Source organism: Betta splendens, chromosome 3 (assembly GCF_900634795.4).
Source record: "Betta splendens chromosome 3, fBetSpl5.4, whole genome shotgun sequence".
Classification (NCBI taxonomy): Eukaryota; Metazoa; Chordata; class Actinopteri; order Anabantiformes; family Osphronemidae; genus Betta; species Betta splendens.
Window position 1 is genome coordinate 7,702,474 of NC_040883.2, and position 15,073 is coordinate 7,717,546.

Consider the following 15,073-nt stretch of genomic DNA (forward strand, 5'->3'; position numbering starts at 1 on the left):
GTAGAGGGAACAGGTTGGAGAAAATTGTTAAATTGAATAGAATGCTTTTATTAGTTTTATTATACACTCAATGGCCACTTTATTAGGTACGTTTTTTCAGTGCAACAAAGACGCAATCATAGAGATCTAAGCATGTAACATAGTCTGAGCCAGCGTTGCCAGTACACTCAAAGCAAAGCTCACTGACTCACTGCAGAGGGATGAGGCAACGGCAGGGACCAAAGGTCAGGGAGAGGTCAGAAAACAGGATCAGACGTAAAGAGTAGAGCACCGGTGCAAAAGGTGCATTCAAGAAACGTGTGGCATCGGAACTACATCTGTTTTTTTTGTTCTATTCTCTCGTCTCTATTCTCTCAACACGAGGCGGCTGATGACCGTCCGCCCTCTTTCTGAATCTGCTGTCTTCCACTTCTGCTTAGTGCTTTTGGGATTTGTTGGGTTTTCTATAAAATTCTGTACATGAGGTGACTTTTGCTGTATGTTTGTGCTATACAAATAAATTGAATTGAAATAGAATATTAACAAGTACTGGTGTTGATGGAATTATTGCTGATGATTGGACAGATTAAAAGACAGTTGACAAGATCCAGAAAGATCAAATTCTTATGTAATCCAACAGTAAACCTTGTAGAGCAGCTTTTTCACTAATCATGAGTCAGAACACAGTAGTTTTACCTGCAGTACTGTAGCTTTAGGCATGTGATCAGTTCTGTATACAGTACAAATATTAAAATATTGAAAATATAGTATATATAATATTGAATATTCTGTCTCAATGAGAGATGAAGGGGCCGCTGTTTGTCAACATAATTCCCCGGAAGTGGTTTCGACTTGGCCCACAGGGACAAAAAGAGGGTTGGAAAGAAATGGGAATTACATACGTTACATCAACAAAATAACCTATTCAAAATGTTATAGATATTATAAGATACTTTTCTAAAAACACCAGGCACACGTATCGAGCAAAGTGGAACTTGAATGAAAACAGTCAACATACATGCATTTTATTGTTTTAATAAAGTCAAGTAAGCATTTGGACTCCTGCATCCTGTGCTCACTGAGTCTCTGGTTCCTATTTGCTAAGTAAATAGGATTCTAGTCAAATGCTAAGCGACACGTAAAGTGAAACTTAATATTATTGAAGTATAAATTAGGGCTGTGAAAACAACTTGAATCCAAGCAAAGCGTGTTTGCATTTGGTTTATTTAAACCAAACTGTGAAGTTTTAAGACTGAGGGCGTTTCTAAACTGTTACAAAGCTTTTGTAATGCCTTCACTGCAGTTCAGTAGTAAACACAGACATGTGACCAGCAATTTAAAACAGATACACACGACAAACGTCATTTGTTTCACTCCACCACATTGTGCAAAGAGGGTTCTGGTGGAAGTTTTGGGATCCTGTCCTGCTGCCAGACTATCAGTTCATTGAGCAATAATAAGGCATTATTAAGCAGATGTGTTTGACTTGAATCGTTGTTGTATAAACCTCAGAAAGAAGTGCTGGACTAGAAAACTCCGTAAAAGGTAACTAATCCAGATGGATATTTGTGTCAGATGTCCCATTCCCCTGAATTCTCCTAAGGTCATGGTGATCGTGACCTTTCACCTGCTGCATCACCAAACCCATCAGCAGCAGCAGGCAACCACGGCATCCTTACAGTGTCCCAGCTGTATATTTTTTAAATGATACAAACAAAACTACCATCTCCGTGCGTTCTCTAGTTTCTTGAGCAAAAGTAGTTCCTGCTCTCTGAGCAGTTGCTGAGCTGTATTCGTCCCGTTTTTGTGACGGTGCCACAGTGATATCCGTCCGCGGGGCAGTCGGGCAGCTGGATCTGCAGAGGGTTGTCGTTGAGCCACAGCCACTCTCCCGCCAGGAACCGCAGACCGATCCACACCTCTTGGGTCTGAGCTTCAGCGATCACCCCCTGGGTGATAGACGTGAAGTTCCCAGAGCGGATTTGATAAAGGTCGTAGACGTGTTTGAAGTAGTTGGGGTTTGAAAAGGGGGACTGGTAAAGAGCGCGGCAGTCGTCCAGAGCCTCCTCCCATGTCTTGTTATTTTGTACTAAAATAGGTTCATCTTCATAACACAGAAAAGGTTCCTCATTATGACACTCTGTGTCGAACCAAACACTGTTTTGCATCCCAACACAATTCTCATCCAAATGATTAGGTTCTCCTGTGTCCCAATGTGTGAAGCCTTTTGCTTCTCCGTCAGACCAAACCATGGTGTCAGAACCACGCGGGACCCTTTGGAGACCGATCCAGCAGTAGGAGTCTGTCCGACATGGAGCCTGTAGAGCGTTTAATTCACCTGCGTTTTGAAAGGTCGCCAGGTCAGTGTGATGTTCCCTGCAGTAGCGTCGGGCTTCCCATTGCTTCACCGAATAAGGCACGTAAATGAAGACTCTGTCTTGCTGAGAGACCGGCATGAATGAAAAGAGTCTTAAAATAAAACAGAGGGTGACGACGAGGCGACGCCTGGAGCTAATCCCTTTTAGCATGATTTGCCAGAAGTGTCTCAACTTTACCTACAGCCGATTTCACTTGCAACAACCAAGTGTGAGTGGTGTTCACTGGTTAACACCACTTAAATACCTGAAGAAGGACATTTACATGAACTGTACCTGCCCACATGTGAGTTTGGGTCAAGGTTCACTACGGTCCAGTTTCAGGTTATTAAAGTAGCTATTGGTGGTTTTTCTTTTTTTGCCATTTTGTATAATTGTGTACATCTTTTGTATGTTGGTATGTGGTGTACAGTATATGATGGCACAATATTTAAAATATTAAGAGTCAATAAAGTATTTTTATATATTATATTATTTCTGCTTATACATTTGTAATTCTAGTCTGACTTTTAAGCATCAGTAGATACATATAGAAAACTTGACCATCAATTTAAAAGTCTAAAACACGGAACAACCTACAGTATGGACAAGGATCATATAACATATAACTAAAATAATAGACCGTATGTACCCAGGGATTACATGCAGCTTACTACGCATCTTATTTGTTGTTAGGAAAATTAGGAAACCAGAAAGCCGTGTAACTATTCAAAACATTTTAATATATGCAAAAAATTCCAAATAAGCTCAGACCAACAAGCTCCACAGACCCACAGACCAGATCCTCGGCCACTAGAGGCCGACAAACTAACTAACTCCCCCACTAGGATTTTTTCAAACCACTAAGCTCGTTCACTATAGAGACAATGCCAGACTAACAAACTGGTTCAAAATAATGCAGGGCAATAAAAATAAATATAAAACATAAGGCTGAACCACAGCTCAGGTCATGGACATGTCTGAAGCAGTTCTGTCTTGAATAGGGATCTGAGAGTGAAGACGAGGTGACGCCCCGACCGCCTCCTTATCATAATTTACCAGAAGCGTCTTAACTTTGCCTACAGCAGATTTGACTTACAACAACAAAGCATGTGTGGTATTCTCTGATTACCATCCCATACCTGAAGAAGAACATTTACATGAGTTCTACCAGCTCACACTTGAACACCATTTTTTTAGCACCATAGACTGAAGGTTTAGATGTCATATTATTATTACATATAGTTTTCATTACCGATACATTGCAACAATTTCAACTAATACATTTGTAGTTGCAGGATTAGCAGCAGGAAGTAGCTGCTACTCGGGGCCCACCCCAGTAGCATGATCATAGCCCCTGGCCCCACATCGGGCCTGCAACATGAGGCGGAGGTGGAGTTGGCAGAAGAAGAAACCATCCAGGCAGCGGATCCACGCACCCTGAACAGAGAACAGATCCCCCCCACACACACACACCCACCGCACCACATACATAAACGCACACACACATGAACACACACTTCCACAAACATCAACTGAGTCATATGTGAACCCACACCATTCGCTTTTATCTCGTTCATGGGGCCCCAGGCAGGCCCCCAGCACCTCCTGAGCAGTACCCCCACCCCCCGCCACACTCAACCAGGGAGAGGCAGGGGACAGAGGAAAAAAAGGAACCCCAGGGCCACACAGCCCTCCAAAACCCTGGGTGAGTGTATATGGCTCATGCAGTTAAAACTGAGGAGCATCCTACTATTTACCCCAGGCCTCCATCAGCAGGACGCCCCCTCACAGACCTAACTGGATGAGTAATATAGTTGGGAAGCAAGGCACTGGGGTCCACAGAGCCAGGCTCCCGTCTAGCTCTGCTAGCCATCCCACTACCCCCACCACCCCCCAGTCAGAGACAGCCCAGCCAGATCCAGGGGCCACGGTACTACTGCCTGGGGCACCACAAGCTGCACAGCCAGAGCTTTAAAGCACATTTAAATCTACCAAAGTGCTGTGCAAAATTAAATACAGTAATACAATCATAAACAAACAGTAGTTAATACAGCTTATATATTTGTATATATGTTTAGAGCTACACTGAACTGATAATAAATAATAATTGATACAGCTGAATGACTAAATATTCAACAACTTTCTGAGGCATCACCTGCATCCCAGCTATTTGTTAGGTAAAGTAGAAAACCAGGCAAATCATGTCACGATTTAAATGCATATGCTACATGTAAACTGCAGCTCATCATCATGATGGTCACGTTAAAACCAGAGCAGTGACAAGACTGTGTTTGTGGTAAGGTGATAGTTCTAAGTCCGTTCTCAAAATTTCTTTGAAATTTTGAGAGTTCTTGTTTTTGAAATTTCATTTAATAAGGAGGTTCAGATATAAACTGTAGCATTGCAGCGCCAATATGTATATGACACTGCATATCACCAGTAAATCAGCTTCGTATTAGTTTCTAGACTAAACAAAAAAACCTCCCAGGCCTTGTTCCTCAACGACTTCTACGACAAGTTAAGATTAAAATACAGAGACGTACAGTAAGACCAAACGTAAAGAGGCTGATCTTCTTCAACATGATCCCTCACAAGTGGCTTTACAGCAGCTTTGAAGTGGGACATGGGAGTATTTCTCCTTAAACCAAATGGATCTACCTGTATTGTGCACCCACACATAAAAAAATTTGTCACGTTTTTATATATAACAGACAGACGATATTCCTGATGACATAACATAATATCAGTAGATAAGGTTTCAGCTGGAATGCTCACGAAATGTAATATTTAAATTTTTTAAATAAAAAACGTCTTTATTTGGCAAATATCAAATATATATATAAAATATCAAATATTCAAATAGGCCTTTGCTACTGGATGTACAACCTAAGACACCATCTTTGGGAACGTTCATCAATACAGGTGTCTCATTGAATGAGGGGAACAAAAAAGAAACACACCCACCAGCTTTCTTATTTTAATGACATTTAACATATAAACTTAAAAGTAAACAAATGTTTTCAAATATTTTTTTTGACAGCATCAGTACTAAAAGTTCTCAACGCATGCCCTCCATGAACAATTACAATCCCTTTGAAGCCTTGTTTTTAAAGTGGCAAAGTCAGTTGAGGTAATAGTTGACTGGAACTTACTAGGTTATGTAAAGGTTCTCTATGCATTTCCTAGAACTAAATAACATAGTACTACTGTAAACAAACACATAAACACTACACTTTTGTCCAATGTTGAATATCTGTGTGTAGCATAAGTCTGTAAAAAATTTAAATTATTGATTGATTTAACAGAGAAATTAGAGGCAGGTAGTTAAAGTCAAATAAGAGGAATCAAGGTCATTACTATGACGTATACAACTGCTTTACAGCACACATGTAAAACTCCATCATTACCCTGGAAGAAGACATTGATGCTGGTATTGATTAGACAACTCCTTATCATCTTATCTTCAATGTGAGTCTGATTAGATTAGTTACTGGAAACATTTAAAGCCATATAAGAGAGATTTACAATTGTCACGTCTGGAGGTAACCAGGCTATTAACAAGGATAGCAGCTGAGTGAGTGGTGGGGGAGGGACGGAGACGACCGATGTTTCTGGGATGGAAACAGGCAGACGGAGTGATACTATTAATACGGGAGTGAAAGGAGAGAGCGCTGTCTGGGACAACACCCAAGCTCTTTACCTGAGTGGAAGGGGAAAATCGAGAAATTAGATTCAAAACTGAGAAGGTTTTAGTTTTGCTTAGTGTTGATTTTGTAACAAATAGTAAAACTTCATTCTTGTTGCTGCTTAATTTTAGGAAATTGGTAAAAAAACAGGATTTAACTTCCTCAATACAATGTGAAAGGAACGAGGCTGGAAGCATATCAGATGGTTCAGACAAGGTGTTGAACTTCATGAGGTAGCGGTTATAATAAGCCATCAATTGAGGGTTTGACTTCAAACTCAGCTGCACTGAGCTGCAAACATTAAACCCATTGCAAAAAAGCTACATCATATGCTAATAAATACCAAAATTTAGCCAAGATTATTACATAATTACTTGATTAGTGTGTGCGTGGGGGGGGTGTCTTGCCCTAAAAGTTCTAAACAAAACAGAGTTTGTATTTCCTTTAAAATTGTGTAAATACTGTCTCACTTCTTTAAACTCAGTTAGTCAATTAGGAAACTTTGCGGCCAGCTCAGGGGAGACTGACATCACCTGGTAGCTTTAAGCAGGGAGAAGCTGACTCTCCTACTTTGTTCTTTAAAAAGTATAAGCCTTTGAAAGAACCCCTTCATCATTCAGGTCTAATTTAAAACACTATGTTAAAAATAACTTTAACAAAATCACAGGCTACAATGTTTTTTGCAACTTGCAAAAAAAAAAAAAAAATCAAAGGCAAATCAATAATAAGGTGCCCATGTTTGAGGTGGTTGTTTTCCTGAGCACCAATACTGTAAATAATAATAATTGAATAATAGAGATTTCTAACAAGTTCAAAAATCTAATTTTGTCATCAACATTGTACATTTGTATAGTTAGAAATACTGCTGTTTTAGGTGAGTAGGAACAGTCCCCTAAACTTCATATTTGCAATATTTGTGTTAGACCTGAGACGTCAGCTGAGCACTGCTCTCCTCGTGTTCCGGCTACGACTGTGTACTTGCTCTCACTTCCTGGAGGATGTCGGTGCCACATCTCCAGCTGACGACTCTCGCTTTCAAGGAGGAGTTTTCTTCCTGAGCTTTCAGTTTGCCTATCATTTTCTCAAGCGTGTACCCCTTCCTTGGCATCACAACATCCTGCCCTCTCAGACAGGACGTAGGACAGAGATCATTCCCGCCGTCTCCCACGTAAAACACCCGCTCGTAGTCCACGCCTCCGTTCGACTTCTCTGACAGGAAAAGCTCCAAGACCTTTCTCTTACAGAGGTTGACAGGGCATCGACTGCAGTCATGGGAGTGGTAGGGCTGGACTTCCATGTACCCGTTGTCATTGAACTTAGCAGGGTTGGAGAAAACCTGATCAACAGCCGCCTGGAGCCCAGATGAATGCAGGATCCAGTTTATGAACATGGTGTTAGAATCAGAGAGAACTATGCAGTCGATGGTGTTTTTGTTTTCTATTATGAACCTCAGCAAGTCTGTCATGCCAGGTGTAAGGGGGATGGTCTCCATCACATTTCTGATCCTTTCAGGGCTGACCTCCTGATCTCCTGCATCACCAGACAAGATTTAGCTCAGAATGACATTAGCAAGGTTTTAAACATAAGCGGAAGGAGGAAATATCACGTGATTATTTTCACCTATGTAGTGCATGACTCTGCCCATGAACTCAGTCCAGTGGCCTTTTCTGTAGGTGTTCTCCACAAAGTAAGGTAAAGTCTGATCTGGAAGGCATCTGCAGATAAATATTTATATTACATCTGCAATTTTAAAGAGTTTTTTTTACCCATGTTAAAAAGAAAAAATGTGGTCGATCTAAATAAAATCAAAGAATATCCTGCATGTTCCCAAGCAAAGGTCAAAAATAAAAGCATTTACAGTTTAGTGGCTTCTACAAAAGCAACTTATTACTATTCATTCATTTGCTGATTTAACAGGCAAATTTGCTTACTTAAGCAAATACATTAACAAAATTTACACAAGGACTAGGCGTTGTTCTCTAACTAAACACATGATAATTACTTTTTTACCTGACAACCCAGGTGTCACTGTTGTCATCGATCAATGTGTCGTCGAAATCGAAAACCATCAGAGTCTTCATTTTGAATAAGCGCCTGCTAAAATATATGAAATGTTTATGTGCAAAATTAGAAGCTAACACGTAACTCTCTGTCGTATTGTTGATGAACAAGGCGCATTTTACTTCGTATATAATATTTGATTTAAGTTACCCAGAATTAGGTTTTATTTTCAATAGTTTTGAGTAATTGACGCTTTGATTTCAGTAAAACGTTTCTCTCTATATGCCGATTGCATCATACCACTATGATTAATCCTTAATCGTTTAGTTCACTGTGTGTTAACGGCGGATGTAAAGTTTATACTCTATAGATTTTTAAAGGGCTTTTTTGTGATAAGGAATCTGGTGTAAACAACTCGTAAACACGGCCTACGAGACCGGCAAACCCTCATAAAAACCTGCTTCACGTTAAGAGGGAATAGCGGAAATCGGAGTTTCTGCACTAATGTAGATTATATTTAAATAGATAGAATTAGGGAGAAAACCTACCTTAGTCAGTCAGTTTAAAGGGAATCCAATCCGATATGCTCCCCTGATGTTGGGTCAGCTCGACGGATGTTCAACAGTTCCGGGCTCATTACCGCCTCTGCTGGTCAAGTGGTAAAACTTCATATAGGAGTAAAATGCCTTTCTTGGGTTTGTTAATAAACTAGCTCAGTACACGAGCGAGTTTTAAATTCACATTCTGGCAGGTTGACATTTTTAAACGGAACTTCGTACTTACGGAGCTAGAAACCTTGCATTCACCTTCACGCCTATATTGACCGCTGGGAGGCAGTAAACAATGCAAATCGCTCAACAACCACAGAAGAAGAAATTCTGTCGGTTCACTTCCTGGTTATGTAAAAGTAAAGAATCACCTCACTGTTCAGATTGTTGTTATTCTCGTCTTTAGCCCAAACAGGTTGTCTTGTTTCAACCACGATGTTTAAAGGCTTGGGGACGTGGTTTGGTTTGGAGAACTCGGCGTCCACGAAGGCGTCGGATGACAAAGACAGCCTGAGCGTAGAGCAGGAAGAAAAGGTGGTAGAGGTGCAAAACGAGGTAAACAAACAGCAACCAGCTGACCAGGATGGAGGACGAGAGGCCAACCAGGAAATCTCCGAGCACAGTAAAGGACTGGGCGGTGAGAAAAACAGCTGTCCACGCTGGTTTTGCGTAATATCTATGTGCCATTTAACGTGAATCAGCTAATTATTTTTGCTTGATTCCATGTGGTTAATTTCCATGTGATACTGAGACTCATCCATTTGATCCTCCTCCATGTGTAGATTACTTCTTCAGCTTTGCCTCCAGTGCCACCAAGAAGTTGTCTGAGTCAGTGGTAGAGACCGCGCAGAGCATCAAAAAGACTGTGGAAGAAGGCAAAATCGATGGCATCATTGATAAGGCATGTTGTGTTCCTTTTTCACTTGTTTGACGAGTTGTGCAGCATATAGATCACGTTTCTGGCTCCTGTGTATAATTTATTAGTTTTTTCTTGTTGCTGGTGAGGGCATCGACTTGCTCGATACCTTAACGTAATCACTGTAATATTATGTTGTCAAAGGCTGACAGAGACTTCTATACCAAATTAGTCCTTTAATGCATATCTGGTTTCTAGTTTGATTATATGTGCTTTGCTTGTGTATTTGCAGACAATTCTGGGGGACTTCCAAAAGGAGCAGAAAAAGTTTGTCCAAGAGAAGAAATCAAAAAGATCAGGTAACAAATATATGTAATACCTTAATGTTTACTCTAAGTAACATAATACTTACCTCTCCCTTATTTCTCCCAAATTAATTTTGTGCTTTTTAAGAACCCTCTAGTTTGAGATAAACACACTTTTTCACCTATGAATCCTGTTTGCTGTAGCATTAGAACGAGTTCTGGGTTTTGATCGGCAAACGGTGAAGAGGTGGAAATGAGCAAGTATTGTATTACGTAGCTATAAAGTGAAAACATTATAGTGTGTCTTTCTTCAAATGGGTGAAGCTACAGCTAAATCCAACAAACGTATACTAAGTAGAATATGACAACCGCTCCTCCATTAAGAAACCATTAAATCATTGTCATTGCTGACACTGCCCTCAATTGGCTGACTCTCAAGCCCTCAGGCTGCATTGCACAAGGAATTGTCTTGGGTATATGCAATTTGCATATTATATATTGTTATATTTCAGTACATCGCAGAAACAACTGAAACAAAGATCTAAAAGCAGTTTAGCAGCAAACTTTAGCAAAAAACTTATATTTGTGTCATTCTCAAAACTTTTGACCACAACTGTAGAGCCGCTTGGCCTCAGGGGTATTTTGCGGTACATTTTCACACAACACTGCCCACTTCTTCATCCTGAAATTCAACCTGAAACCTTATAATGCATAACAGGAAGCCTCTTAATAATTCTGTACAAAAATAAGAACCTATATAAGAGGAAGTTATTCAGATCAATTTGGAGAATGAAGTTTTTAAATAATGGTCTTTTATTTTTGACTTGGTAAAACGTTAAAAATATTTGTTAAGATGATTAAAATCTGCAAGTTTGCATCACCAGAATAAATTACAGTAATCGTTAACTATACGTTGTTCCTGTAAATTAATTTATGAAACCAGCTCATATTACTCACTGGCCAAGTCAGGCACTTTATTCCAATAGTTTGTGGGTGTGTGCCTATTGTTGATTTTTGTGTACAGAAGCTGCGGTGCCTCCTTGGGTTGGCTACAACGAGGAGGAGACAATCCAGCAACAGATCCTCGCTCTGTCTGCTGTAAGCTAATATAAAATCTTCTCATTAATCCAGGTCATGTTTATCCCAAAGGTGTAGCTCAGTGGCCCCTAAGGGATAAAGAGCCCTGTTTCAAACTCAATTCTTCGGTTGCTGATTCTTTTTTTAGGACAAAAGGAACTTCTTGCGGGACCCACCTGCTGGTGTTCATTTCTACTTTGACATGGAACACATGTATCCACTGGCTGCAGTGATGCTGGAGGAAGACCAGCTTCTCAACCGCATGCGCTTCGACCTGGTTCCTAAGCAGTCAGTAATCCTTTTGCATTGTTGTTGATTGCAGCTGTTTTAACACGGTTATTATCTGTGTAGCCCGTAGTCGCTACATTAAAATGTTTTAAAATCGATGGTGTGTTTTGCAGGGTGAAGGAGGAGGTGTTCTGGAGGAATTACTTCTACCGGGTGTCTCTGATCAAGCAGTCAGCTCAGCTCACAGCACTGGCAGCGCAGCAACAGCAGCAGAAGGACGACGAGGACAGAGGGGCCAGTGTTTCACCTGAGGACGTCGTGTTAAAAGGTCTGATCTCACCTGACACTGTACTACACTGTACAAAGACTCTCCTCATGCATGCACCTCACAGGGTTGGTAGATCCCAATTATGCTTCTCTCTGCTCTGTTTGTTTGAATGGCTGGTATTCTGCAGCCAGATGTTTAAGTGCCATAAAATGGCAAATAAAGTGTGTACATTCAAGGGTTTTATTTCATGCACGCATTTTTTTCTGATGAACAAGGAGAGAGGTTTTCTTTGGGGGGAAAGCAGGAGAATTCAAATATGAGCTATGTATGTGGGAAAACTATGTATTAAATGATTTTCTGTGTCTTGAAAGTAACTAGTAGCACGTTTTCAAGGTTTGACAGCAGTTACCAACTGCTGCCACTCAAACCAGCTCAAACTGTGGTTTTGGGAGGAAATCAAAAGGCCATGAGCAGAGTAAGACTCTCCTGCGTAAATCTCACAGTGTTGTTTCTTTATAGACAACGTCCGACCAAAAACACCGCCAGTTTCCATCAACAACATACAGAAGGTAACAGTTAGTGGTGTATTTCTGCAGATTGTAATTTCTAACGTCAATGCAAAACTTAAAAGTTGTAGAATGAGTCACCTTTTTATTCCTGTCTGCATCATTTGCAGCCGTCTCATGAAGAAGAGGAGGAAATATCAACAAGTCCTGGAGTGTCAGAGTTTGTGAGTGACGCCTTCGACTCGACGGGCATCAACCACGAGGACCTGAGGAAAGAGATGGAGCAGCTGGTGCTGGATAAGAAGGACAGCGTTCCCTCTGCCGACGGTCGGTTTTTAGAAGCAATGCTACTGTTTGTTCAACTCTGTGCTGATAGTTACATCAAGCATTCTACACTCTTTGACTGTAAATAAAAATTGCAGAGAAAGCACTCTTCTCACATATACAAAAACCCCTTGACCTTTGAATTTCAGACGAGTCAGCCGACTGGGAGAAGGAGCTGCAGCAGGAGCTCCAGGAGTACGAGGTGGTGACCGAGTCGGACAACAAAGACGACCAGTGGGATCAGGAGATCGAGAAGATGCTGCAGGCAGACGACAGCTAGTCAACAACCGAGTCTTTACTGTACATGAAGGATCTGGACCACACTTAATGAATAGTCATGAATGATGCTTTAAGGGGGCAAACCTTCACGTCCTCTAGCCCCACCCAAGCGTGGTTTCTGTCTCGCAAACAAAGTGGTGTACCTGATGATGGTGTAGATCCGATGATAGCAAGCGTGTGGTTCAAGCAGTGGATAGTAATGAGGTATTACTTCATTGATTCTTCCAAAAACAGTTTAATTTCTTGTCTCTTCTTTGGTCTGAAGGGAAACGCTCAACAGAGGGCGCTCTAGTACACGACCCTAGACTTTTATTATACACTTCAGGTTGTTGTCACTTGTTTGTTTCCACTGCAGCTTTCTTTTAGTGGGTTGTACAGTGAAGTCGAGGTGTAGCTATAGTACAAGTCTTGCCACATGTAAATAAGATTCTAACACTATACTATACAAGCTTCGTTCCCCTTTCGTCATGCGGCTTCACAATTTACATTTTGTATCTAATCTTCAGTCCTGCATTTGGGCTCCTGTGTGTACGTCTGCTTCTAACGCTGCAATTAAAATACTGTACATTTCTAGTTTGAACTGTCGTTTATTAATAATCGTTTTCTATTCGGGCAGTTTGTTCATGTGCTATGTTTGTTTGAATGTACAGTGTACACAACCAAACAGTTACGCAATACATAATACAACAATAAAAAAGCTGATATGCTAAATATGAGGAACAGGAGGAACCGTGCGAGCGCTTCCTCTGCGGCCTCATCACACTGTTTGTTAATGGTGGTTTATCAGATTAGTTACATTTTGTTTAAGATGGCCCATTTTTTAACATAAGGTCTCTTCATGCATATGTGTGGTAGAATGAGGGCAGTTTGCGGAGGCGGGTGAGAAGAAAGGCCTTCAACAGAATGAGGAAGTGTGGAATGATGGAAAGGGGGATGTTTGGGTTGTAGAAAGTCTGTAATCATAGCATAGCGTTGACGAACAGTCACTCAGACTTGTCCCAGCATGCATTTCTATCAGCGAGATGACTAAAAGGATACGACCGGTGTGTCAACACTACCCCCACCACAACACAGACAGTAAAATGAATTGGAGAATAACTGCTCATTGACATGAAGGAATCAATGAAGGGATCAATATGTTAATGGCTGCTGTGCTTTCTTTCTCCTTGCTTTATTAAAAGTGTGCTTCCAAGCATCTAATGTGAGAAAACAGATGTTTCATGAAATGAAGTAAACTCGGAGAGCTGCATGGTGCGTTGTCTTTGTTTAGTCTCTGTTTTCATATGCGCACACGTCACCTCCATCACAGAAGCTCAGCCAGAGTCCACCAGCTGGTCTCCAATAGGAAAGCCGGTCGTCGCCATGGAGACAAAGCTCAGCAGATGAAGACCCATGTGTGCATTTTATCGCTTGTCTGTGATCTTGGTTTAACAATCTTTTAATAATACATAAAGGTGTGTGTGTGTGTGTGTGTGTGTGTGTGTGTGTGTGTGTGTGTGTGTGTGTGCGTGTGTGTGTGTGTGCGTGTGTGTGTGTGTGTGTGTGTGTGTGTGCGTGTGTGTGTGTGTGTGTGTGTGTAGCCCCCAGACTGCCCTGTCTGTGTTCCAGACAAAGAAAAGGGTAAAATACAGATTTTTAGTATTTTATTTGTTCACACTTCTCAGTTGTCAGTGGATCAGAACACAAAAGAGTCAGAATGTTTTTGAGATCTTCAAAATAATAGAGGTTGAAGAGTTGAAAAGGGCATCAAGAGTGAAACAGAAGCAACGGGGAAGGGAGGATGTGAACAAGGGAGGATTTTCGACCCAGGAGGAGTTGCACGGTTCCTCAGATTATCGGCCGCTCGTAGCTCAAGCTCACTGAAACCCACTGTGAGCAGTAAAACCTAAACAAATGAATTTTAGTCCTTTCTCTATATGTGCTGCATATTTCAAATACGAAAATTGACAGAAACTCCGGAATAATTTTAACGATTTAAGGATTTATAGGTCTAATATACATATTTAATGTACAGCATTGAAATAATTAAAGACATTTTTTAGAACTAGAATTGAGAAGTTTTGTCGGTGCAGCACTTTTGTTGCAGTTTCATTGTGACTCAGTTTGCTTCTTGGGTTCCGTGATCTACTCGTCACTGCGTTTTTACCCTTGGGAACAAACAGCAGCTGATCTGTGTCATCATTGTCTTACACTAATGAACGGGTTGCAACAAAACTGGATGAATGGTGTGAATACAGACCTCCACGCTCTGCAAAGCTCTTGTTGCTATGCTAAACGCCGGACTTTCCTTTTTTATGACACTGCTGTAAAACCATTTAAAGCAAAATGGTTGTGTTGCTCCCTGACCCCAAAAGGCCCAGAGGCTGTTGTTGCTCCTGACCCTGTCCCACCACGAAAACACAAAGGTGTCTGGAAGAAAGTGAGATAAACGCGTAACTTCTGGGCAGATATTAAATGAACATCTCACCAAATGTGATGGGATTTATTTCCTACCTCACATATCAGAGGCAGTAAACAGGTTATTCTATGAATGTGAATGAACGCTGTGCTAAACCTGAGCTGGTTATGGGAAGGGTCATTTAATCAGGCTCAGTCAGTCTGCTGTCGTCTGTACATCGCGATGGCAGATTTATGTCAACAAACTTGTGTGAACTTGCTC

The 15,073-nt window shown here is 41.0% G+C and overlaps 3 protein-coding genes across 6 annotated transcripts; 1 reads left to right on the plus strand and 2 right to left on the minus strand.

The window, feature by feature from the left end:
* Positions 1-1,001: 1,001 nt before the first annotated feature.
* LOC129603892 (secretory phospholipase A2 receptor-like) lies at positions 1,002-5,160 on the minus strand. The gene has a single exon (XM_055507438.1). It carries the CDS (start codon positions 2,505-2,507, stop codon positions 1,719-1,721), a length of 789 nt encoding a protein of 262 aa, XP_055363413.1. The 5' UTR covers positions 2,508-5,160; the 3' UTR covers positions 1,002-1,718.
* Positions 5,161-5,299: 139 nt separating this feature from the next.
* Positions 5,300-8,941, minus strand: phospho2 (phosphatase, orphan 2). Of its 4 annotated transcripts, none has more exons than XM_029144691.3 (5): positions 8,807-8,941; positions 8,572-8,668; positions 8,033-8,116; positions 7,643-7,737; positions 5,300-7,552 (listed from the first exon to the last, which is right to left on the minus strand). In XM_029144691.3, the coding sequence occupies exons 3-5, from the start codon at positions 8,101-8,103 to the stop codon at positions 6,987-6,989; spliced, it is 732 nt and encodes a 243-aa protein (XP_029000524.1). In that variant the 5' UTR covers positions 8,104-8,116; positions 8,572-8,668; positions 8,807-8,941; the 3' UTR covers positions 5,300-6,986. The 4 variants fall into 4 exon arrangements, with proteins under 4 accessions (XP_029000524.1, XP_029000520.1, XP_029000523.1 ...); XM_029144687.3 differs by having other exon boundaries at positions 8,033-8,119; XM_029144690.3 differs by lacking the exon at positions 8,807-8,941 and having other exon boundaries at positions 8,572-8,795.
* Positions 8,942-9,006: 65 nt separating this feature from the next.
* syap1 (synapse associated protein 1) lies at positions 9,007-12,987 on the plus strand. The gene is made up of 9 exons (XM_029144686.3): positions 9,007-9,208; positions 9,354-9,472; positions 9,720-9,786; positions 10,757-10,830; positions 10,958-11,097; positions 11,211-11,365; positions 11,825-11,874; positions 11,982-12,138; positions 12,285-12,987. Exons 1-9 carry the CDS (start codon positions 9,007-9,009, stop codon positions 12,413-12,415), a joined length of 1,095 nt encoding a protein of 364 aa, XP_029000519.1. The 3' UTR covers positions 12,416-12,987.
* Positions 12,988-15,073: the final 2,086 nt, after the last annotated feature.